General features: G+C 33.7%; 3 protein-coding genes across 4 annotated transcripts; 2 read left to right on the top strand and 1 right to left on the bottom strand.

The window, feature by feature from the left end:
- Positions 1–4121: 4121 nt before the first annotated feature.
- On the bottom strand, positions 4122–8349 carry LOC140971396 (derlin-1). Its single transcript, XM_073433653.1, has 7 exons — positions 8120–8349; positions 6286–6421; positions 5636–5709; positions 5425–5518; positions 5030–5158; positions 4776–4936; positions 4122–4447 (listed from the first exon to the last, which is right to left on the bottom strand). The coding sequence occupies exons 1-7, from the start codon at positions 8134–8136 to the stop codon at positions 4336–4338; spliced, it is 723 nt and encodes a 240-aa protein (XP_073289754.1). The 5' UTR covers positions 8137–8349; the 3' UTR covers positions 4122–4335.
- A 4255-nt stretch (positions 8350–12604) lies between these two features.
- On the top strand, positions 12605–13480 carry LOC140961314 (protein OXIDATIVE STRESS 3-like). Its single transcript, XM_073419764.1, has 2 exons — positions 12605–12931; positions 13096–13480. Exons 1-2 carry the CDS (start codon positions 12705–12707, stop codon positions 13352–13354), a joined length of 486 nt encoding a protein of 161 aa, XP_073275865.1. The 5' UTR covers positions 12605–12704; the 3' UTR covers positions 13355–13480.
- A 2258-nt stretch (positions 13481–15738) lies between these two features.
- LOC140971395 (serine/threonine-protein kinase VPS15-like) lies at positions 15739–25148 on the top strand. 2 transcript variants are annotated; one of them, XM_073433651.1, is made up of 11 exons: positions 15739–16184; positions 16772–16894; positions 16991–17036; positions 17126–17286; positions 18666–18745; positions 19598–19703; positions 19997–20173; positions 20251–23418; positions 23919–24166; positions 24273–24372; positions 24969–25148. In XM_073433651.1, the coding sequence occupies exons 1-11, from the start codon at positions 15912–15914 to the stop codon at positions 25143–25145; spliced, it is 4659 nt and encodes a 1552-aa protein (XP_073289752.1). In that variant the 5' UTR covers positions 15739–15911; the 3' UTR covers positions 25146–25148. The 2 variants fall into 2 exon arrangements, with proteins under 2 accessions (XP_073289752.1, XP_073289753.1); XM_073433652.1 differs by lacking the exons at positions 15739–16184; positions 16772–16894; positions 16991–17036; positions 17126–17286; positions 18666–18745 and adding an exon at positions 18783–19324.
- The last annotated feature ends 312 nt before the right edge of the window (positions 25149–25460 follow it).

Here is a 25460-nt window from a genome sequence, read left to right as displayed (position 1 = left end):
AATTTTTTTTTTTTTTTTTTTTATCAATGTATATTTAAAGCTTTATTAATTTATTTATCATGAGAAAATGGCGAAATCTTTGACGAGAAAGTGCTGAAAAAACGAGGCCCACCCGAGGGCCCGAACAGCTAGATTTGGTTGTCACCATATTATCGATATGCATGTATATTAATTAATTTCCAGGTTGGAATTTAATTAATTCAAAAGCTCTTAATTATCCTTTTTTTAAAACCAATTATCCTATTTTTTTCCTTGTAGATATTTACTACATTTAATTAACGTAGGACTCCGACATATTAATGTCGGCCACACCCTGAATTCGAGTTGAGTTTATTAAAACATTTCAAATTCAAAAATAGATTCATATATTTCTTATTTTAGCCTCGAATATGATCTATATTGCCCAATAATTCATAAATGTATTGTTTCTATAATTTTAAAACACAAACTCAAATATCATAATCGTACATTGTGAAATAATTTGATTAATCTTCGTATTTTTTTCATTACCATGATATGACATATTAAATCCCCGAGTTTAATTACCAAAATTTAAAATAATTGGTTTAGAAAATAATACAAAGAAACACAAGCTAGCTTTATACTAGTTTACGGCTTTATCGATTCATCATCAATGCACATTTGTACAATAATGTAACTGAATGTCACAAAATATTTAAAGAATCACAAATTACGTACGTTCTTCGCATCTCGCTATCTCTACAAGTCGCAACAGTTTCACTAATAATATTTACTTCATATTCACCCTCGCAATACGAAAATGGTTGCTTAGACTAGTTATTATTGAACAGTTCTAAGATAATTATATTAAGAGTAATGCTACATGTACATCTGTATTTGTACATCAATTTGTACAACACAAAAATTCAATGCAAAAATTCAATTTGTCAAAATCTCACTATATATTGAATACAAAATTTCGTAATATAAACAGTAAAATCTCACGATATATTGATTGTAAATATCGAGATAACGATATATTGGTTATACCTTTAGCATTATTCTTATATTAATTGGTCATGGTATAGTAAAATCATAAAATCAATATCAGTTTAATAAAATAGAGTTAATTATTGTTGTGGCTGCGGCGTTCTCACATGCATGGTATTATTATTTGTTTGTTCGTTACGTTGTGGCTTAATCGATATTTATAATTGAAAAGGAAAGGATGATTGGCCATTTGAAATGAAACATATCACATTCGTATAGAACATGAACGTAACATGCGATAACAATTTTACAAGTATACACACACACACACACTATTTTATGTATGGTGTATAGTAGAAAATCGATTTATTTATTAACAAACAATAGTATCATTTTAAATTTACCATTTCCACATATCAAACATTTATTTATCTTTAAATCTAATTCATTAATCCAAACGCTACCTCACGACTTGTGTCGTGTGATTGTATACATCTGCATAAGTGAAATTTTGTTTTGATTTGATCTTAATAAGATGATGATGAAAAACCACCACTTTTTTTTTTTTACAAACATCTCCCTATTAGCAAATGAACAAAAGCCGCATTTCATTTTAATTAAGTTTTAAAAACAATATATTTTAAATTGGCTTTCATTGAATTTATAATACTTGCAAAATTCGAACGCACAATGGCCAAAGTGGTTCCCTATCTCATCAAGGGAATATGATGTGCCGCTGATATTTTGCTTACAATTTATTATCTCCCTTGATGTAATGTTTGATCCAACATAATTCCATTTTTTAATAATTTAAAAGTTGAACAAAATTAGATTTTGAAATTTCACGTTCCATCCACCTAGATAACTTATAATAAAAATCAGATACATATATTTTTCTAAAAATATTTAAACCACTGATCACTGGGATATCAAATAATTACTAAAATAGAAGATTTTGAAGTAGAATCATGGATTCGTGTTTTAGAAGCATTTCCTTTCCATGCATCGACAACGTTAAAATAATGCTTTGTGGTCCTAAGTAATGTCCTAATTATAAACAAGCAGTAGTGCTAGACTGTCAACTGCTGGGCGCCAAAGGTTTTGCGAAATCACAAAAACAATGGCCTCCATAACAACAAAACTGTGTGCTTCGCCTGAAAAATTAAAGGATCGGGGGACCACAATAGTAAGGGCGAGATGGCTTGTCGGTCTTCAATGAAATTGGCTCTCAATTTGATGGTACTGCCATTAATCAATCATTATATATGGGTGAATCCTGAGATAATGCCGTACGTGCAAATCAAGTTAATCGGATAAATTGTATAGACAAATCTTGTGCGAAAGAAGTGTTGATAGAAAGAATCGAACATATGATTATTGATCATTTACATATTCCATCAAACTTGGACTCTTGTCAAAGACATAATTGTGTAGATGAATTCATGTTTGGATCCAACATAAAATATAAGTAACTCATATTATCAATAATACAAGATATATAAGAAGATGGACTTAACCAGATTAAAATATGCAATCAAATAAACTAATACCTTGATTTATTAGACTTGTCATCTATCATCATCATTGGTCCAAATTTATGGAATTCATGTTTAACCCTCCATAAAACATTTTTCTACAGTGAGCATTGAATCTACCTATCAAATGACAAAGGAATTGGTTTGATCAATCCCAAGACCCAACACGTCGAGAAAAAATTGGAACCAAACCTTCCCCTTCCTTTTTTTAGCCTCACCCCGTCTTGGCCAAAATCCGACGGGTTCAATTCACTTATCAAAACATTATATTACAACTTGTTTATCTGGGTTCAGATCCACTATTTAGAGTTTAGATCTGCCCTGAGAATAATATATAATGTAGGTTAAATTAAACTCTGTCCACGAATTGTGTCACACACATTTTTTTTGTTATGGAGATTTTGTCCCTTTTGGTTATATTTTTTTGAACCCATTTTTCTAATCTACAAAATAAAACAAACCAAGCCATTACAGTTTTTCATCTGCCAAAACATGTGCCCCTCGTTCAACTCACTCTAAATATATAATTATTTAATATTATTTAACTTTTTCCACGATCTAAAATATGGTCACTATATTATATTTCGAATCAGTACTCCACACACCAATTAAAATATATATGTGCACAAGAATAAAATTTTACTATTTATAATAAGGAAAAAATGGTCAAGTTTTATACAAAATAGAATAATAAGTTAATTCAATCAATAAACCACAATAACAATAAGTGAAATCATCATATGTATACTCTTTATTTCATAAATAAATACACTACTCCGACTTTATCTTTTGTTGAATAAGTTGACAATGTGAATCTTTTGTTTTGTCTAAGTAATTTTTTTTAATGATTCTCAATCCCTAAATTAGATTGCCAAAAACTTCATATTTTCAAAACCACTCGATCATTATCATAATTAAAATTAAAACTACTGTAAATTAAACTAAATATTAATGCTACATTTATTTCATCTGAATTATGCATTATTTATTTCTTTCTTTTTTCAAATTAAAAAACGTTGCGTTCTTATTTTTATAATTTATCACATATCTTCTTTAGTTTCTACAAGGAAACTTAATTATTTCAATTAATCATGATATCCAATATAAAGAAATATAAATAATATTAGTTTCTTAAAATAAAATGTTGTTTATCAAATTTATTATCTAAATATTAAGATTTAATTAATTTAAGCTCTTTTTTTAAGTAAATTTATATCTAAATATGTAGACCTCAAACGAATTGCAAATGAGTTGCGACTACTGGACCCTAGCACAAGGGCAAGGATCCAAGCAATTGCTGTTTGAAGTTGATCCAATATTGCAAGAAAGGGATGCGATATCAAGTCTAGAGGCCGATTATTGTAAACTCATTTAAACGCTGGAGTTCAATGTATTTGGTAAATTAGGAAAATAATTCTGAAAATTGAGTTTAAGTTCATACCTGGGGTTGCAGCTCAGCTCACGAAATTAGCCTAAAACCTTTGAATGTTAACAATAATAATTTTTGTTCTATCTTGCTACAAGCAATTGCAATACCGAGCGGTGATCATGCTCAGTGATAATCTTCTGTATCACCAGCGAGTCTATTGCCATACAAAGACAATCAAAACCTGGATAATTATATATGCAAAGAAGAATAGAAGCGCTAGTTTAACATTTAATTTTTTCCAGAGGAAAAGGTTCAGATTCCGTCCACATTTGCGCAATCTTTTAAAATACCCAACTTGACTTTTCAGCATATATTATATCTAAATACGAAATGATATCCCCTCAAAAAGCTAGTGCTTTGTTAACAGATGTTTGTGTAACAAAGTTAATGTCGTTTCCATGTTAAAGAACAGCAGTTGTATTATCCACCGAGGCGATGAGATCTTCCCCTAAATACCCCACCAGTAGTTCTGTCAGGCTGAGGTGCGCTGTTTGCTGGAGCACCAATTCTCCACCTTGCCACTATTTTATGTCTGAATACAAATTAAGGAAACCAGGGAGGAAATCAGAAGGTTTTCATGTTTCCAAGGGAACGAGGGTATTATTTGTGTCATTTCAGTCCCACCACTCCTAACCTTTTTTCTTGTACTAATTCTAAGACACTACACCAGAATATTGGGGATAACAAAGTTAAGCGAGAAAACGCATGAGCCGACATGTCACGTTCATGGTATAACAATATCTTGAGACAAAACACATTGGAAAATGATTTTTAATCTGGTGCAACTGATTATGTGAAGCTTCTGCTGGCACAAGCCCTTGTTTGTGTACACTCGAGTACAGACAACAAGAAAAGGATACATCAAAATTGGCGTCTTCAGTATATTCTTCCCACCAGCAAGCGGATGAAGCACAGTTAGGAAGTAATAAAGATGCCCAGCAATAATACCCAAAAGATCTGGTGCAATCGGAGAACCAAAGATGGTATCTAAACAAAGCATTGCCCAGGGCAAGTAAAATGCCTAAGCCAAAAAAGAAAGTAACAATGAGCCCAGTATGAAAGAGGAAACCAAGAAAATTCGTCGTTGAGAAACCCAAAATAAGAATTAAAGTACCTTAAGAGTTACAAGGCCATAAAGGTTGATGCTGGCATTTGGATATTCTCTACTCCATACATACAGAAGCATGAATACAAGTGATATGCCTAAGAAAGGGGACCAGAAGAAGGGTATGGCGGATAGAGCCTATACAAGCAATAAAGTGCATATGTCATAGAACAGAATGAATAAAACAAAGAAATAGCCATGTTAACTTCTTAAAGCTAAGTGGCCTTCAAAATGATAAGAATGATGCTATAAGAGGAACAGTCAATCGAAAAGGGGGGGAACAATACGGGAACGTATAATAGAACCTCTTTTCATGGGATCGGCTTCTCGATGAAGACAGAAAGGGTACATAGAATATGAAGTCCTAAAGAGAGGGGGGAGGATAGAGGAGAGTCTTGATATACCAATATAGAAAAAGCTCCAAACAACATCATCCACAAAAAATCAGCTGTTCTTCTTTGAAAAGGTCCACTTTCCAATTGAACTCCGTATCTTGCTCTACAGCATCAGAAAGTAATGATGAAGGCACTATTCAACAAATATCTCGATCTAAAGTAATTAGAGAAGGTAAATCTTCAAATAAGACACAGTTATTATCATTGTATTGCAACATACATCATTAAGAGGCGAATCCCAAAATTGATGGAAAAGTTGCCCAGAAAAAAGAATGTGGTTATCAGCCGCCACACCTGACAATAAAATTGAGATTCCATCAAAAAAATTGGTTTCCTGATAACAAGTCCAAAAAAAATATCGAATCCAATACGAGTTTACATTACACAGTTCACAATTACTATATTCGTTTTCATTTTATTACGAAAGATATGTTTGTGCGTGGGTGAGAAAGAAGAGAGCGGGATTTTTAGTATGACACAATTTGTAAACATGAAATTTTGAATGATAGGTTGCGTTGACCTAAGTGTCGAGTGAAACACAAACTTGCAAAATGCAACAGATCCTACCATTAAAAAAATCTTATAGTTGCTTGACTGTCATGCTGCAGTAATAATTGCATTTGTATTGCATGCACCCTTGTGGTATGGCGCAAAACGATTTGGAGCCAGGAAAAACAAAGAAAGATAAACTAGATTTTATAAAATTAGCTGATTCATAATCCACACTCATACATTCACGGTGACTTTAACGAACTATTTTATTAAACAATACAAGGATGTATTAATTTGATAATCGCCGCAAATGTATTCTATAAACTTATTTAATATCAAATACATTAGGAGGACGGCTAAACTAAGAAATAAGTTCACCTCAAAACGGAAGAACACCAGATAAGGGATCAATGCAAGTTGTTGTCCGTTGAGCAGCCCAATTTGACATGCAATAGTCACCAATAAGCATGCAGTTCCATAAGCTTTAGCTATAGGCGGAAGAGACTTGTAGTATCTATAGATCAGATGAACCAATAATTGAAATCATGACCATCAATGATTGAAAATTACTGTCTGATGCATAAGCAAATACATTTGTGTAGGATCCAGAACCATAGAACTTGGAGAGAACAAACAGAAATTTGAAAGGAAGTAGACACTAGTTCCATGTAAACCATTAAATCAACTAACCTGATACAAGGAGAAAACAAAGTCATAGTTGACTTGGTGCTATATGTGTGTGTGTGTGTGTGTGTGTGTGTGTTTCTCATTCAGTAGACTATAAAAGGTCCATATCTTTAGAAACGTCATTTAAGTAGACATGCATAGCATCACAAGTGGAAAGTGTAGTTTAAAGAATTCACTCAAACGACAAGGAGCCCTGAACCAGTTCTCATGTGAGTACAATAATGAACTCATGCATTAGGTTACAATTTAGTTGTCAAAACAAGTGCATTTGCAGTTTAAATCAATCTACTGCAATTCCAGCTTTCACCTGTGATTGGTTAAGGTCTCACTCAGCCCTACTGCAGCTTCAAAAGGAATTAAATTACAAAAATCCTTAGCTTCGCATTTAAAGTTCCATAGTTTGAAAGGAAAAATATGAAAATTCCATTTAAATATGCCCAAGAAAGGAAGCCTTCGCTGTAATATAATATTTTTCCGCACTCCACTATTAGTTTGGAGAATAGTCCCTGCATTGGATTTATTAGCATCCTGACTTTCCTCCAGTTGAATCTGAATAAAGTACAGTCGATTGCAAATTTCCCTCAAGTTCGGTCAAATTTCACAAAATCTTTACAACACAAAGTGCAAGATAATGAACATGCGTTTTCACGTATGTGCTAATGAATTTTGTTTTATTATTCATAATTTGTTAAGTACAAATTGCATTACATGTACTGAAATTTTCTTCGAATATTCAGATTCTAGCATATTCTTATTTAGGGTGTTTCACTTCAAAAAGTGCAAGCATTGGAAAACATACTCATAAGTCTTAGAACGCCTTGCTCTACAATTCAGAATCCATCACACTCATGGCCCACAGGTCCACACAAAGAGACTTTGATCAACAATATTCGCTTTCCGATAACGATCAATCATGGTTGTGTTCATTACACAATCTTCTAAACCATTTCAGTTTTCTACTGTAATGTAATTTTTGATTATCTCAACTACCCCACGTTCAGAATCCTACTTCCGTGTCAAATCCAAAGGCTTAGAATGTATGCAGCACTGTCTCAAATGTTACAACTACGAGATGTATTTTGTCCCACAAGGCAATAGACAACCACCTTATGTCACGTCACAGAACTTGCTACAATCTTATAATCTTCAGGTTTTGCCTACAGTCAGATGCCTCTACCGTAATTCCGTAGACAGGGTATCACAAGATCAAGATTTAAGTCCATTCCCGAAGCACTAAATCAAAAGTCAAAGCAACACTCAACTTCAAAAAAATCAAAATTCGTAAAAATGTCCATTAAAAAACGACAATGCTTCATCCGAAGACACAAACTAGAATCAAGACAGAAAGAATCAACAAGAAAGAGGAACAGTTAATCACAGGATACGCAATCATACAACAACGAATAACCCTCAAACGCCTCAAATTGAAAAATCTTAATCAAACGTTTACGCCTAACGCAGCCATAAAAAACAAATTCAAATCATCAATAAAGCGCACACGAAGAGCAGAAAGTTGAAAAGTTACTCGGCGGGGGAAGACATGGCGATTCTAGAAATTGAGACAGGAATTAATCCAATTGAGCGATCTGTAAGTGGGAGCGGGAGAAGGATTGTTGCTTAATGAAGAAGAAATAAGTTTATGGATAAATGGTAATGCAGAATCCTGGTGTATTTAGCTGTCGCGAACTCCATTAGCAACAATCCAGAACCTTCGCGTAAGAACTCCCCGCATTGAGAATCTTTGATATTTATTTATTTTTAAAATTTTTATTTAGGGCTTCAAAAATTGATATATTTGTTAATATTTATATTTATATTAATTTGGGGTGATTTTTAATATTCCATATTCCAGTCAATGCATTTCTTATTTGGGAGTATACAATACTTCTACATCTTATCTATATAATTTGAGTAGGTCTATTATGAGACGGTCTCACGAATCTTTATCTGTAAGACGGGTCAACCTTACCGATATTTAGCATAAAAAATAATATTTTTTCATTGATGATCCAAATAAGAGATATGTCTCACAAAATACGACCCGTGAAACTGTCTCACACAAATTTTGTCATAAAAATTTTTCCAAATGTAAAACCAAATAAATAAATAATATAGATGGATAGGATTTTGGATTCATTAAAATATTTGAAAATTGTTTTATACAATAACGTTGTTAATCGTCCAATCGAAGGACAACTCGACATAGCCTAACATTTGTAGGAGTCCACACACACACATATAATTAAAAATTATTTCGGTCAATGGACTATTAAAAATGACATAATTTATATGTTTTTTTATTACGATATTTTTTGAACAAATCTTGAATAACAAATTTAAACGATAAATTGGATCGGATTTTGTTGTTTTTCTACTGCAATACCTCGACATGACGTGAGCATGAAAGACGTTTATATACAAAATTAAAAATTATTTTGATCAACGAACTATTAAAAATGACTTAAGCGCACATGAACAAACTAGAAAATAAATTTTATTATTTATTTAAATTATTTTCAAGCCCAATAATATTATTAAATACAAATTTTTACTTTTCAAAATTATTTTATTTATTAAAATTGTGAGAATATATTTATATTCACTTAAAAATTAATCATTGGATAAAAATGTTAAAATATTATTTAATACAAATACATTATAAATATATATATGAATATATCAATAAATGAATTATATAGTAAAGTATATCATCCTTCTCACAATGCATTTAAGTGGAAGGATAAAGTACATCACGTCATCTCCAATCCATTTATTTCAAATCTTACACCAAAAAAAATATTCTCAAAATATTCTTTTTATTTTACATATATTAATTCTTATATTTCATTTAATATATTTTTAATTATGACTAAGGTTTTATTATTAATAAATTTAAATAATAATATTTAAGTTTATAATTTAATTATATATATAATTTAAATTATATATAATATGAATTAATATACGAAAATTATTTAAAATGAAAAATATGAATACAAATTCAAACGTAATACAGATACAACTTCAAATATAATAAGAATACAACTTATCAAATTTACCTGATTATTGATTATCTAGTCTGTTTATCTTCTAAATGTATTTTCCTTTCGATTATTGTCTTTGTATTTGCATTTGTATTTGAATTATGTGTTTCAAGTTGTATTTGTATTTCAATTATCTTTTTCAATTTATTTATGAATTGTATTGTAATATTAATTTTTAACATTTGTATTAAAATTATATTAATTATAAATCATTAAATCAAATTATTCCTTAATTAATAATAATTAACATAAATAAATATTTAAAAACCAACAATTATTTTTTTTAAAAGTATATGATTAAATATCTAATTATTAAAATAATAAAATAAATATTATACTATTATTTAAATAGTATTTATAATTTTTAATACAAATATTTAAAATAAATACAAATAAAAAATTTAAAAAAAGAAAAAGAAAAAGAAGCAAACCTCTTCGCCAAATTGGCGCAGAGGAGTGGGGCTGCGCTATTTTGGCAAAGACAAAAACTTGTGTGAGACGGTCTCACGGATCATATTTTGTGAGACGGATCTCTTATTTGGGTCATCTATAAAAAATTATTGCTTTTTATGCTAAGAGTGTTACTTTTTATTGTGAATATCGGTAGAGTTGACCCGTCTCACAGATAAAGATTCGTAAGACCGTCTCACAAAATACCCACTATTTGGCAAAATAGCACAGCCCCAATTGGGTGGAAAAAAAGTTGCACCACTATTTTGGTGCATCTTTGGAGATGATCTTAGTATCCGGTGGCATGCACTGCATTCATATATGTTAATTTTTTGTTGTTATATTATATTTGGGAAAACTTTTATATATTAAAAATGTGATAAGTAGAAAATAAATAATATCTTCTTCCTTAAGGTTAGGCTTTTTTTTAAAAGGATTTTATTGTTTAATTTCTCGTATAAATGTATAACAACACTTTGATAATTTTATGTCTATCCAGATATTTATTCACTACTAGATTGCTTAAATACTGGTTAAACATTGAAAAAATTTACAATATGTTAGTCAATTACGCGATGGTTTTCACGTTGTTTAGAATACATGTGGGAATATTTCATTCAACTAAATCTAAAAACTCAACGTTTGGTTTGATGTATTTGATTTTGAGATATTGATTTGATTTAGTAAATGATTTGAGATATGAATTTCAAGTTATACTCATATTTGTTGAGTTTGAGATCCAACTCAAATTTTTTTTAAATTGCATAAGTTGACTTGATTTGTTATTATGGATTTGAAATTCACCCCAAATACAATCTTAAATTTTTTTTCATCCACACAAATTAAGAAATTTGAAATATATATTATAAAATAAAATCCATCAATCTCAGACTTGAACCGGTAGATGCAGTTATATTACAGAAGTTATCGGTCAAAATCCTCGGATTATTTAAATTATATATTGCCCATCATGATATCCTCGACATTTAATTTGCAAGATCCTTGTTGCAGAACAAAATTATCCAATTATTTTTTAATTCTTCATTTTTTTGTACATCACCCGCTCGGTTCCTTTCGATTGGAGCCTCTAGCTACCTGTATCTTGGACACAATATATTCAATTTAATCTTCTTTTTTTGGATACCAACATAATTTCCCTCAAATCTTTATTAGAAATTTGCATCCTTGTATATACATATTTGTATTGAGAGGTCGTAAATTTTATTTTTTTTTTAAGGCTAGATTTCAAAATATTCGAGTAATATATCTATAATATGGTTATAGTATTCCTTTTAATTAGCGATTCAAACAAAATTGAGTTACCTATACGATAACATAAAATTACTTCATTAAAATATGATATTTTTTTTACTAATAGAGTCAAGAGTATGATTTACTTCAGCCAAAGTTTTAAACCTCATCAAAATTTTTTACTATATTTAAATTATTGACAAAATGTTAGAAGTCCATTGCAAATATTTTCGACGATAACTTATATGATAATATTTTCAAAAGTTTTAGAGAAATTATGTTAATAAATACTGCACGATCGAACGCTCGCTAATTTACCAAAAACTATAAGTGATAGTAATAGTTCAACTCAAGTATTTAATTGCATAGAAGTTCAAGCGACATATATCAGACACAGTTAAAGGTAGGAAAATTATTGTACATCAACAATTATTATTATCTTAAATATCTAATACAAATTAATGCAACATCGCAAACACGAAAAGGTTATTCAAGTTCACAACTTTTTTATTTTAATAGAAAATCATAAGCCTGTAGTTATTTTTTATTTTATTTGTGTATATCCCGTAGTTACTTTTTTCAAATGAGTAAATGACGGCTTGCACGAAAAAACTCTTGGTTTGAACTCCCCACCTCCATTATAGAAACAATAAGTAAATAATTAACAGCAGTTATTTTTCTAGCTTAGAAAAATTGATCGAGTCGTGTTATGTTGATATTTTTTTTACAGTTTTTTTAATGAATATTTTTGTCTGATTTTATGCAATACTCGATATTTCTACTACAATAAAAGGATAAACCACGATTCAAAGTCCAATTAGTGTTTATTTCGAGTTCAAATTTACTAGCAAGGGACTCGCTGGCATAATCTTGAAACTGTGGATTGCCTAAAAAGCCAAAGTCTGCCTCGTGTCATAGCTTTGTGGGGACAAAAGATGCGGGAGATGGTGACCTTAGTCTGCCCAAAGTGCAAAGGTAAAGGCATCGGTGACTCGGATATGGATGTATTCAAACCCACATACCTTATCCTCTTCCTTGTACAATGTGAAAGATGAGCAATTTCAAGCCAAAAGAATGCATCCAATCTCTCATTAGGATCGAAACAAAGGTGTTTTATGGATAATAACAATATACGTACAATACATAAAAAAAAAAATGTGTACACCTAATCATACCCCTCAAACCCACTCATTATTAGCCACATATACATCAACTTGCACCCCATTTCCCATGTATATATATATAGATATGTATACTCCCCAAACATGACATTATTTTATGTGACATAAAAGGGACTAGCTTATCCTCAAAACAACCATCACTCTTCAATCTTTGGCTTCAATATTCTTGTGGGAATTCTTTTCAATGGGCGAAGAAACGAAGAATTTTCAAGAAATGGGATCGAAGAAGTCGGATGAGTATTGTGGATCCATGGAGTCGTCTTTCTCTTCCATGAATCATTCGGTTGAGTCATCTTCCTCCTTATCCTCCGAGCTAGCAGATGATGCATCATCCCCATCTTCCTCCGATTCGTCCCCTCTACTAGGGCCTCTTTTCGAGTTGGCTGAGCTCATGTCCCAACTCCCTGTCAAGTAAGCAATCTTAATTACACTAAATTATAATTTTCTTATTGAACAATGAAAATTAGAACGAGATGTATATATAACAAGGTGTAACAGATTATTTCTTCCCAGATAAAGAATGTTATGTGTGCTTTTAGCCAAGCTTACATTATTCTCAAACTTTATTTATTTAGGAGGGGTCTGTCCAAGTATTACCATGGGAAGTCACAGACTTTTGGGTCATTAGCAAGTGTGAAGAGACTAGAAGATCTTGCAAAGAAGGAGAGCTCTTATATCGAAAGAATGAAGTCGTGTAAGAGCTATGGGGGGAATTTGAATCACCACAAATTTGGTCCCAAGGCGACCATAACAAAGAAGTGCCCTAGACCATCATTTTCTCCTTCTTTGGGTACTAAAGGTGGCGCCAGTTTGATCATCAATTGTAAAAACTGATCGCCACGTTTGTTTGTTTGTTTTTTTTCCTTTGGGTCAAACAATATTTTGAAGGGTTTTTGCTAGTATTTCCCTTTTGTGATGACACTTGTGCTTTTAAGGCTTGAAAAAGAAAAATTCGGTAGATATTGATTCGAATATCACATAAGTTGAGAATTAGTTTTGCGTTCAACTTTGTGGCAACGATCGGACCAAAAATTAAAATCTTCTTCGAAGTCAACGACATGTTAATTTTAGTTATGTATATACAAAATAGTGATATTTTTAATTTAGTATCTTTCACTCAATCAATTATAGTATTGTATTTATATGTATTTTTCTCGTTAGAATCATGTAATTAAATGTATAATATCATTCTTAAATTTTTATAAGTATGTGATTAAAAACCCTTTGTGATGTATGTAACCATGTAATTAAAAAAAATCAATAACGATATTTACTATTTAATTAAATGATTTTGATCATGACAAGGCCAGAATCATCAAAAGTAGTTACATGACCGTCTTCGATTTGATATAAGATATATGACTAATAATGTTACTCACTGTGTATTCATTAATAAAATTGAAATTTCGCCTTCGTTAAATAAACATGAAAATAGTTATATTATGTGTATAATTCAATTGTTGCAATCAATCCAATTTTTTTTTTTAAAAAATTAAAGTTAATATTTCAAAATTTATTTTATTGTACTTTTTATTTTAAAAACATGGTATTATGAGGACATATTATTTTGGAAGAAAAAATGGGTATGTCACGAATAACCAAAGATAATTATTACACGAGACTCTAATCTTTATACTTGTATATATATATAACATCTATGGAAATTTCGGTACTAGTATGTGAATGTATCAATTATTAAAAGATAATGAATATGTAAGATCGTCTCACAAATTTATATTCACGAATTGATTTGATTCATATTTGAAATAAAAATAACAAATTTGACATAAAAATATTTTTTTTTATGAATCGTATCAGATATGAAATTCTTCTAATAAAATTAGTTTATAAGATATAGAATTTATTGATCTTATTCACATTATCATCGCCACATATTCCAGTAAACTATATTATAATGAACACGTTTCATCTACCTTACGATACTATTACCCTAACTTGGCATGAAATATTAATAAAATATAATAATAATTAATTCTGAGTTCTTATCCTCACCGTTCAAGTCCTTATCGGTCACGTGACCGCCACCCCACCATTTCCACTATATAATCTAATCTAAATAAATCAGACCAAATTGATCCAACAAAGATGAAGAACACCAGCAAGAGTGTCAAGCCGGTGATCAACCCCAACGGTCCGGAGCCGAAGAAGGACCGCAAATCGGTCGCCGGTAAGAATGGATCCCCCAAGAAAGGTGGCCACGGCGGCAAATTCACGTGGGTGGGCGACGGTTACTCCCCGGCCGAGCTCGGATTGGCGGATAAGGAAGCAGTGACCATGGATGCCAACGATCCCAACGTCGAAGATCGCGAGGTGGTTGATTCTACTCCGCCCGCGACCTGATCTTTGGATCGCCGGCCCGTTTTGTGTATATAGGTCTTAATAAGTCGAATTTGTTCGGGGCTTGTTTCTTCTTGTTTAGTTCGCTGTAATTAATCCTCACCTTTTTGCTTCATTTAAATGTGGAATGGATTCTGCGGGTGCTATTGTTTCGTTGTGATCTGTTGTTACTACCATTAATGCCACGCAACATCAGGTTCAGTAGTGAAAATTGTTCTGTTGCATATGAAGCTTCATTGGTGATTGGCACATAAAAACAATATACGTAGCTTGTTGAAAACATTCGATTGAATGAGCAGCATATATCACATTGAAGAGGGAATATATCATTTTTCCAGATGCAGATGGTTAAAACATAAAATCGTTTGATGGGTAGGAACTTAGGAAGATATATCGTTTGACTATACCTATTAGATACCATCCGTCGTTGCATAAACCTAGAGGTTAAAAGTTTCGCAAAAATTTGTTAACTTTTTTAAATGATGGATAAATTTTTATTTACGTATCGGTTTGATTTACAAAGATTTAACAAAATAATTAATAAATTATTGTAATTAAAAATATATTTGTCTTTAAGTAAACATCTGTTACATAAAAAAATACATGTTGCATGCAATTCATGTTTTTTCGTGTTATTTTATAAAAGTTGAGGACACGATAGGACACCAAAAATTGTTTTTTATAAAAATTGCAACATAATCTTTTATTATTTTGTAATTACATTTTGATTTTTATTTAAATATATAAATAAAATGGATTATAGAAAATGTTGGTGTATTGATTTGAAATAAAAACACAAGATATGGATGGCAAATGGGTCGGATCAATGGTCCGGTTATGCCCGGAGTTCCCTAATTCAGGGTATGACATTGCCGCAAAAATGATGGGCTGAGTTCTTTAATTGATTGTCTTCACGGCCAAAAATCTTTCTTTTTTAAAATTCCAGAGCTTCGAAATTCTACTCCCGTGTCGATCAAATTTGACCCAATTCGAACTGTATGATTTGTTGAAAATAGAGAATTGAGGAGGGAAAATGGGGAACAAGATCGCGCGGACTACGCAGGCTTCGGCGACGGAGTATTACCTGCACGATTTGCCGTCTTCTTACAATTTGGTGTTGAAGGAAGTGTTGGGGAGGGGGCGTTTCCTCAAATCCATACTGTGCAAGCATGACGAGGGTTTGGTCCTGGTTAAGGTCTACTTCAAGAGAGGCGATTCCATCACTCTAAGAGACTACGAGCGCCGCCTTGCTCACATTCGAGATGTCTTTTCCAACCTTGATCACTCCCACGTTTGGCCCTTCCAGGTTAATCATCTACCCCATCCGTCTTTGCGATTTTCTTTATTTGACGATAATAATTTTCGTTGATTGTTATTGGTGCTGCTGCTATGGTTCTTGTAATGAACGCAATGAATTGTAATACTCGAAGAGGATGGAGTACAGTTTTGGAGTAGTTTGAACTTTTTGTGCTTGGCGTAATTGGATTCCGAAAATTGTTTACTCGAAGTGCCAATTCCTCAGTTCTTTTGTTAGAATTGGGTAATTACGTACTTTGTATGGTTGCTGTTGAATTGAGCAATATGAAATTCAGACTTCAGAGTGGATGAACAATTATCAGGAAAGCTATGAATAGTCATTTTCACAAAGCTTATACATGTGAGGAGTGTTCTGTGTCGTGTCTTCTTGTAGTGGTGTTGAAGAGATAATTTGTTGTGAATTTGTAGAATTAGTAATTGGACAAGTTACATCGTGAAATTCCAGTAAAAGGTAAAGCTTATATCCCAAAATTTTCTCATTTTCGAGTTTTTAGTTGCATTGAATTTCATTGCTGCCATTAGTTCGTCAGGTTCCAAACAGTTAAAACTAATGCCATTTTTGGGTTCATTTTGCAGTTTTGGCTTGAAACAGATAAAGCTGCTTATTTATTGAGGCAATATTTCTTTAACCACCTTCATGATCGGTTGAGCACTCGACCTTTTCTCTCTCTTGTTGAAAAGAAATGGTTAGCATTTCAGGTTCATGTCTCTCTCTCAAATCTCTTTGATGCTGTAAGAGTTTGTGATTGTGCCAAAGATGCGCACGTTTAGAAACTTACTCAATGCATTTTGCAGTTGCTTTATGCTGTGAAACAAAGCCATGAGCATGGAGTATGTCATGGTGAGATGAACCCGAAAATTCAAAGTGCATAGCTGCAAGGTTTCTATTTTTCATTCCACTTATTTTTTTGGTCAATGAATGTGCTGCAGGCGATATTAAGTGTGAGAATGTGCTGGTTACTTCCTGGAATTGGCTATACCTTACTGATTTCGCATCATTTAAGCCCACATATATTCCGCATGATGATCCTTCTGATTTTTCGTTTTTCTTTGATACTGGCGAAAGAAGGCGCTGTTATGTTGCACCTGAGGTTTGTTTTTTTGGTTATTTCGTTTCTTGGATCATTTCTGGTCATCTGTTGACGATGATAACGTTATAGACACATAGAACTTCAGTCTATGTATAAATGCTTCAATGCCTGCATCCTGAACAATTCATAGCTAAGGGATTATATGTTTTAGTGGTTTGATGCAACGAGAATCTTGTTAAACTTTAGGTGTGTTACTATTTATTTCACTAAGAGACATATTCCATATGCAAGTGACAGTATCAACTCATGATCTTTCAAGTGCGGAAGCAGACGTGAGCAAAACCAATTCACTTGTACCATTTGTTTATTTCTCGTGATTATCTTACATGCTTGATTATCTTCTCACTTTCTTGTTCTGCTCTTGGAATTGCTTTTACGTTGATTCTCTTTATTCATACCTTGAACCCTGTACAATAACTTCTGTTTGATGTGCTAAGTGAGATGAAAATCATCCTGTTGTCGATGAGTGGTATTTTTATGTTAATTTCATGAGATCTTGAACCTGCTAGCTTGGCTTGTAGTTTTAGACTTCTTTCATGTGGTTGTATGTGAATGTTGGATTCACATCCAACATGAGTATTATTAATATAATGTTAACTTGCATTCTATCTTATATCCTCTTTCCGCTCCTCTTTTTTATCTTCTACCTGTTCATTTTTTGTTTTTTACTTTTTTACACAAAGTGCGCCTTATGTGCTATCTTTTTCTTGTCAAAGATTGCCCTTGCCCTCTGTCAAAGTACACCAATAGATTCTTACTACCATTTTATCATCAAATTGTTCTGGTACTGATTTTCCTTAAAAAGGGTGATTTTTTCTAAACGTCTTAGATTTTTGTTGTCGTTGATCTGGGTTTATACAAAATTTTCCAAATTTATTCTTCCTTTTTCCCGTGAAACGTTTGAAATTAAGTTAAAAATTTTGTAATCGATGTGAAGAATCTAGTGTGGCATCACCAATCCTCTTCAGAAATTGCCTTGACCTTTGCAAGATTTAGTTTTTTTTCATCGACATTTAACTTTTTGTTTATTATGGACAGCACTATCGCAATCTATTATCTTAAGATCCTTTTAGGCACAAAAAAATGGGTTGATAATGCTATCATAATTCCCGAATTCATTCCCATCCCGTTTTGTAATATGGAGAGTGCACAACAATCTCATGAAATTTAGGGGCTTCAGTCATCAGGAAATTGTAATGAAATCGACAATTCGATGCAATTGTGCAAAGAAGTATCCATCATCTATCAGGAGATAAATTGAAAAAATAATATGGATCTCTGTGGGGTTTTATGCAGCTGACATTGTATCTTCCATTCTCTAATATTTGGAGGATTCTGTTTCTCATACCATGGATAAAATAATACACTACATTTTTCAGAGGTTTTATGAGCATGGAGGCAAGATGCAAATGGCACAAGATGCACATTTGACGCCAGCAATGGACATCTTTTCAGTAGGGTGAGAGTTTTATTGTTTGATGCGATAACCTTGGTGAAATTCTCATCAGAGACATGATTGATTGCTTACATGGTGATGCGATCAAGTGATCAAACATTTGAAGAACTCCTTTATTAGTTGGATAAATCCATCTAGAGCATTTAAATCATGGATGGGAAATGATTTTCTTGAAGCTTTGACGTCTTATTTTGCAATCCCTGTTCCATTTGACTAGCTTTTCCTATCTGAGAAAGTTGGACCAAAATGGTTGGAACCATCATTTTAATCTGTTGGGCTGTTACGATGAAGTTAGTACTGATGACATGTTTTATTCAATTTTAACTCAATGTGAATGACATGTGATAGTATAGTGTAAGCTGAAACCTGCAGCTTTATTATTATTATTTTAATTCTGCAATGCCGTGTCTCCACATTAACCTGGTAAATACTGGTTATTTTTATCATATCTCAAGTGACTGCATTTGTTAACTTCATCGTTTTACAATTTGGATAATATAAACAAAATCTATAAAATGATCACTGCAGACGGGAAGAATTTCAGAATACGTTCTCTGTCAACTTTTGTATGCTTTGAAAAAGGTTATCTAGTTATCCAATGCCTTCTTCTATCAGCCAATTCATTATTTTACTGGCTTGATTGTCTTTAATTTTTTTTAATTATTTTATGGATCATATGAGACATTTTTAGGAGGATTTATTATTCAAGAGCTGTTAGTTTCAGAATATATTTTTCACCATTATCTTGCCAGCATAACCACTTGAATTTAGTGTTTTTTTCATGTCACATTTTATTGAGTGGAAATTTATCATATTTGGTTTCAAATTCCTGAAGTTTTGAACTTTCCTTTTTAGGTGTGTGATTGCTGAGCTTTTTCTTGAAGGTCAACCATTGTTTGAGCTATCTCAACTTCTTGCATATCGAAGAGGACAGTATGACCCTAGCCAGCATCTGGAAAAGGTACCTTCTTATGCATATGGATCCCTTTCTGGTTAAGTTTTCCGTTCGCTTTTTTCGGTTGTTTACTTTTACCTACTATCTGTCTCTGGCTAAAATTTGTCGAATAATTCTGCAAGTAACATCTCATCTTTAAGCGACAATAAACTATCAGAAACACTTTCTTGAATTGAATTCCCAGAATACTAAGATATTGTTTTGTTCTTTTCTATGACCGCAGATTCCAGATTCAGGAATTCATAAAATGTCAATTCCCAGAATACTAAGATATTGTTTTGTCTTCTCTATGACTGCAGATTCCAGATTCAGGAATTCGTAAAATGATTCTTCATATGATTCAATTGGATTCAGAGTCAAGACTGCCTGCTGAGAGCTACCTGCAGAACTATGCAGTAGTTGTATTTCCGACTTACTTTTCACCATTTCTTCACAAATTCTATTCCTTGTTAAATCCTCTGAGTTCTGATGCAAAGGTAAGGAACTTGGATAACGCTTTTGTATTGTTGATTAGCTGTCCTAGGTTTTTCAATTACAATTATTTCCGTTGCAGGTTCTAGCTTGTGAGACCTCGTTCCAAGAAATACTTAGGCAAATGATAGGCAATAGGACTGGCAATGATATAATCTCTTCTATGGAAACTTTTCCAAATGATATAAGTCAATTGCCGCAAGTGATAGATGCAAAACAGGATATCAAAAGGGCAAATAATTTTTCGAACAAAGGTGAAGAAACCAAGAAGAACTCAAGTCGTAATCATCTCGATCTTCTCGGGGATGTGAATACACTGCTCAGGGATGTGAAGCAAAACAATTGTCATTTTGGTATGAATCCAGTGCCAGATAGTGTGGTTAAGTCAGGTTATTCCCAAAATCAGAAGCAAAACGGATTGCAGCGACCTGGGGAGTTGATTCAAAGCATCTCCACTATATTCCAACGAAGTCACCTTCCCTTCTTGAAAAAGATTACAATGACAGATTCGACCTCAATGATATTGGATTATGACAATCAATCAGACACTTATGGAGTGCCTTTTGTTCCATTACCTAATGATATGATTAGCTGTGAGGGTATGGTACTGATTGCCTCGCTTCTTTGTTCGTGCATTCGAAATGTAAAGGTCCCTTTTATACGGAGGGTTGCTGTCCTACTGCTGAAATCTTGTTCTTTGTATATCGATGACGAAGATCGACTGCAACGTGTCCTTCCTTACATTATAGCTTTGTTTTCAGATTCAGCTGCAATTGTACGCTGTGCTGCCTTAGAGGCTTTGTGCGACATTCTTCCTCTAGTCAGAGATTTTCCTCCTAGTGATGCCAAAATTTTTCCGGAATATATTCTTCCTATGCTTTCCATGCTTCCTGACGATCCTGAGGAAAGTGTTAGAATTTGTTATGCCAGCAATATATCTAAGCTTGCACTGACTTCTTATGGGTTCCTCATTCACTCAAAAAGCTTGACTGAGGCAGGGGTTCTTAATGAAGCAAGTTTATTGCAGAAGTCATTTATAACCAAAGGAAGTTCTGATGAGCCACAGAGTGTGAGTGCTGATGTACAGCTTACACAGTTGAGAAAATCTATTTCGGAGGTCATTCAAGAACTTGTAATGGGTCCAAAGCAAACGCCTAACATTAGGAGAGCACTCTTGCATGAAATCGGTAACCTTTGTTGGTTTTTGGGCCAGAAGCAGAGCAATGACTTCTTGCTGCCTATGCTCCCGGCTTTTTTGAATGATCGAGATGAGCAGCTAAGGGCTGTATTTTATGGGCAAATAGTATATGTCTGCTTTTTTGTGGGCCAGCGAAGTGTGGAGGAATATCTCTTACCTTACATTGAACAAGCGCTAAATGATGTAACCGAGCCAGTTATTGTCAATGCACTAGTTTGCTTAGCTATCTTGTGCAGAAGAAATTATTTACGGAAGAGGATCCTGCTTGAAATGATAGAGCGTGCTGTTCCTCTGTTATGCTATCCCAGTAAGTGGATCAGGAGGTCAGCTGTCACCTTCATTGCATCATGTAGTGAGAACTTAGGAGCAATTGATTCATATGTGTTTATGGTTCCACTCATACGTCCTTTCTTACGTAGACAACCAGCATCTTTAGCCTCAGAAAAAGCTGTCCTCTCGTGTCTGAAGCCATCAGTCTCGAGAGAATTGTATTATCAAGTTTTAGAAAACACCAGAAGTTCAGACATGCTTGAGAGACAGAGAAAGATTTGGTACAGCACGTCATCACAATCTAAGCAATTGGAAGATGTAGAATTGATCCAGAAAAACGTCAAGGATTTGGATCCAGTAAAGTGTTGGTCAGAGTCAAAACATGATGATATACACCATAACTTTATTGGTAACACAGGGGAACACATGGATTTAACTGATTCGGATGATAACAACAGTAAGTTAAAATCCATGGGACGATTAATACGAAATGATTCGAGCATGGAGGAAGACAAAGATCGTGTAGCCTCAGAAAAGTCTCAGTTGTCCGGATTTATGTCACCACAAATGAGTTGCATGAACAGCTTTATTGATAAATCATCAGAAAGCATACCTTTGTACTACTTTAAGATTGACAACAAGAGAACAGGTAGCGCTACTCCTGCTGCATCTGACTCTTCATTTCCACAAAATTCTTTAGATTTTAGTTCTTCCTCCTTGCCTTGGATGGATCCAATAAATAAATCATTTAGTTTAGCCAGTACGATCCCAGCTCCTAAGCTAGTATCGGGATCGATTTATGTTGGTAATGGCCCTGCACAATTGCGGAGAGTGGTGCACGAAGTAGAAGACAGAGAAATTGATGAAACTACCTGTATTACTAGCAGATTTAATGAAGTGGGAGTGTCTGATAGGACGAAAAGGAGTTCTGCTGCAATAGAAAATCACTCTACAAATACTGAGGCTGCTGGACCATCCCCTCCAGCTTGGTCATCTACCGTTCCAGATTCAGGCTGGAGGCCTCGGGGTGTGTTGGTTGCACATCTCCAGGAGCACAAGTCTGCTGTCAATGATATTTCTATTTCCATGGACCAACATTTTTTTGTTAGTGCTTCTGAAGATTCTACTGTTAAGATATGGGATTGCAAGAAGCTGGAGAAGGACATCTCATTTAGGTCTAGGCTAACCTATTCATTGGGTGGTAGTCGAGCACTGTGTTGTGCTGTGCTTCGAGGTTCTATGCAAATTGTTGTTGGGGCAAGTGATGGGATGATACATTTATTTTCTGTTGATCACATCTCTAGAGGGCTTGGCAATGTTGTTGAAAATTATTCTGGTATCACTGATATTAAAAAGAATGGTTTTGGAGAAGGGGCTATACTAAGCCTTCTGAACTACTCTGCAGATGGAAGTACTGGCAAAACAATTCTATGCAGCACACAAAATTGTGGGATCCATCTCTGGGATACAAGAACAATCTCTCGTGCCTGGCGTACAAAAGTGCTTCCTGAGGAGGGCTATATATCTTCTCTGGCGGCAGACCCTTGTGGTAATTGGTTCATATCGGGATCATCAAGGGGTGTGCTGACTTTGTGGGATCTGAGATTCTGCATACCTGTTAACTCATGGCAATATTCTCCTGCATGCCCTATTGAAAAGATGTGTCTTTTTGTTCCTCCTGCTGGTACGCCCTTGTCTGTGGCTACAAGACCATTGGTATATGTTGCTGCTGGGTGTAATGAAGTTTCACTTTGGAATGCAGAAAATGGTAGCCGCCACCAGGTACAGAATATTCTGTTGTCATATTTCCTGTTTTGTGGTATTTTCCCCTGTTTATTTCTCATTGCACAGCGCCATGATGTTGACACGTTAAATGAAAAATTATTTCTTGTTAAATGATATTTTTATTATTTTTGTGTAACTGTATCCATTTTATTATTCTTCTTTCTTGTATGATGCATGACTATGCTTCTGAGTGAGGCAATATTTAATTTGAAGTTTTGTAAAGTAACACTGCTATTTGTTTCGATTATGAAACTGAGAAACATGGGTGTATACCGTGTGTTTATTATACCAGAAAGATCAAAATGTACATGGAGAAAAAAAGTTGTATTGAGATGGTTACTTTTATTAGATCTGTCACCACTTGCCATGAGCATTATCTGGATTCTCCATATCATACATAAGATCTTCGAAAAGCTGTCATTACTTCCAGTGGTGAAATTTTAGCTAGGAACCTCTGGCTAGTCAGTCTAGTATGGAATCATCACTCATTTTTGTAGGTGTTGAGGGCAGCAAACAATGAGAGTGAAGCTGAGAATTATGAGTCGTCATGGGCTCTCACTAGACCGTCTGCTAAGACCAACACTAAATCAGAATTGAGGCAAAATTTGAATTCGAAGTACAGGATTGATGAGCTGAATGAACCTCCCCCTCGTCTTCCTGGTATCCGTGCGTTGCTTCCATTGCCTGGTGGAGATCTTTTAACTGGGGGAACTGACTTGAAGATACGCCGATGGAACCATTGCAGGTACTCATTTGTTTTCTTTTGAGATTGAGGTTTCTGTTTTTGTATTCCATTTACCTCTTATGTACAATTTTGCTCATCTTATGGATGTTATTGTTTGTATATGTAGCCCGGATAGGAGTTATTGTGTATGTGGACCATGTATTAAAGGAGTTGGAAATGATGATTTTTATGAGACAAAATCTAGCTTTGGGGTGCAAGTTGTGCAGGTAATCAGCCGCTAAGATCTGCCTCTTATTTTCTGTTCCAGTTGGTATTGGTGCAGTAAAAGTTCTTTAAAACCTAAACTGGTCAGATATTTTTTGTAAGGGAATATACATCTTATTATGGTGGATTTCCACTTGTACATCACAACCAAGTTTGACAGAGCAAAAGCTGTGTTGGTTATTGATTATTTACATTTTAAAGCCTATAGAAATACTCAACTCCAGTTTCTGTTCTTTGCTGCTAATGGTGTTATTGAAGTTTTAAAAATCTGATTAAAAAAATCTTCTTTGCGGGACTTGCAACTTGCTATGTCAGCTTTCCGAGTTTGTTATGAAATAAAAGCAAGAAAGAAAAGAGATTTGAAGTAGAGTCGGTATGGCACTTGTAATTTGTATGATTGTGGAACTTCCTTTGAAGATGAGTCCTGAATACTTGAACCCCCTTAAAAGCCATCACCTGTTTTAAATAAATTATTTTGGCATGCCTTATTTTCTGAATCACGTTGCAATTTTTTTCTTTATTTAAAAGATGAAACATGTTATCTCCATATAATCCATAAACATGTACTTAGACTATTTTCTGGCGCAATTCCAAGCAGGAAGCAAAGAGACGACCACTGGCTACCAAATTGACTAGAAAAGCTATAATTGCTGCCGCCGCCACAGATTCTGCAGGGTGTCACCATGATTCCATCCTCTCTTTGGCTTCTGTGAAATTTAACCAGAGACTTCTGATATCAAGCAGTAGAGACGGAGCCATAAAGGTATGGAAGTAAGGGTCCTTCACATTCGTACATTACTGGTTTTGTTGCACATATTTAGTTAGAATACAAGTAAAAATGTATTCATTAAGATATAGAAACTTATAGTTAAGTTCCTCGAATAATCAAGCCCTTGGGGGGCATCTCATTACAGCTTATTGTACAGTTTGCTTGGACTAAGTTATCATGCAATATGCATTAGAAATTTTTATCCCAGGAGATAAAATGAACTGTTTATAACGTCTCTGTAAGCCTACTTGTTGGGTCCTTTGTTTCTAGTATGTTCTGATTCTACTCTTCAAATGGTGCATACTCGCAATGTGTGTGTGT

The sequence above is a fragment of the Primulina huaijiensis genome, chromosome 2 (genome assembly GCF_012295235.1).
Source record: "Primulina huaijiensis isolate GDHJ02 chromosome 2, ASM1229523v2, whole genome shotgun sequence".
In the NCBI taxonomy this organism is placed as follows: Eukaryota; Viridiplantae; Streptophyta; class Magnoliopsida; order Lamiales; family Gesneriaceae; genus Primulina; species Primulina huaijiensis.
This window is presented reverse-complemented; position numbering and strand designations above follow the sequence as displayed.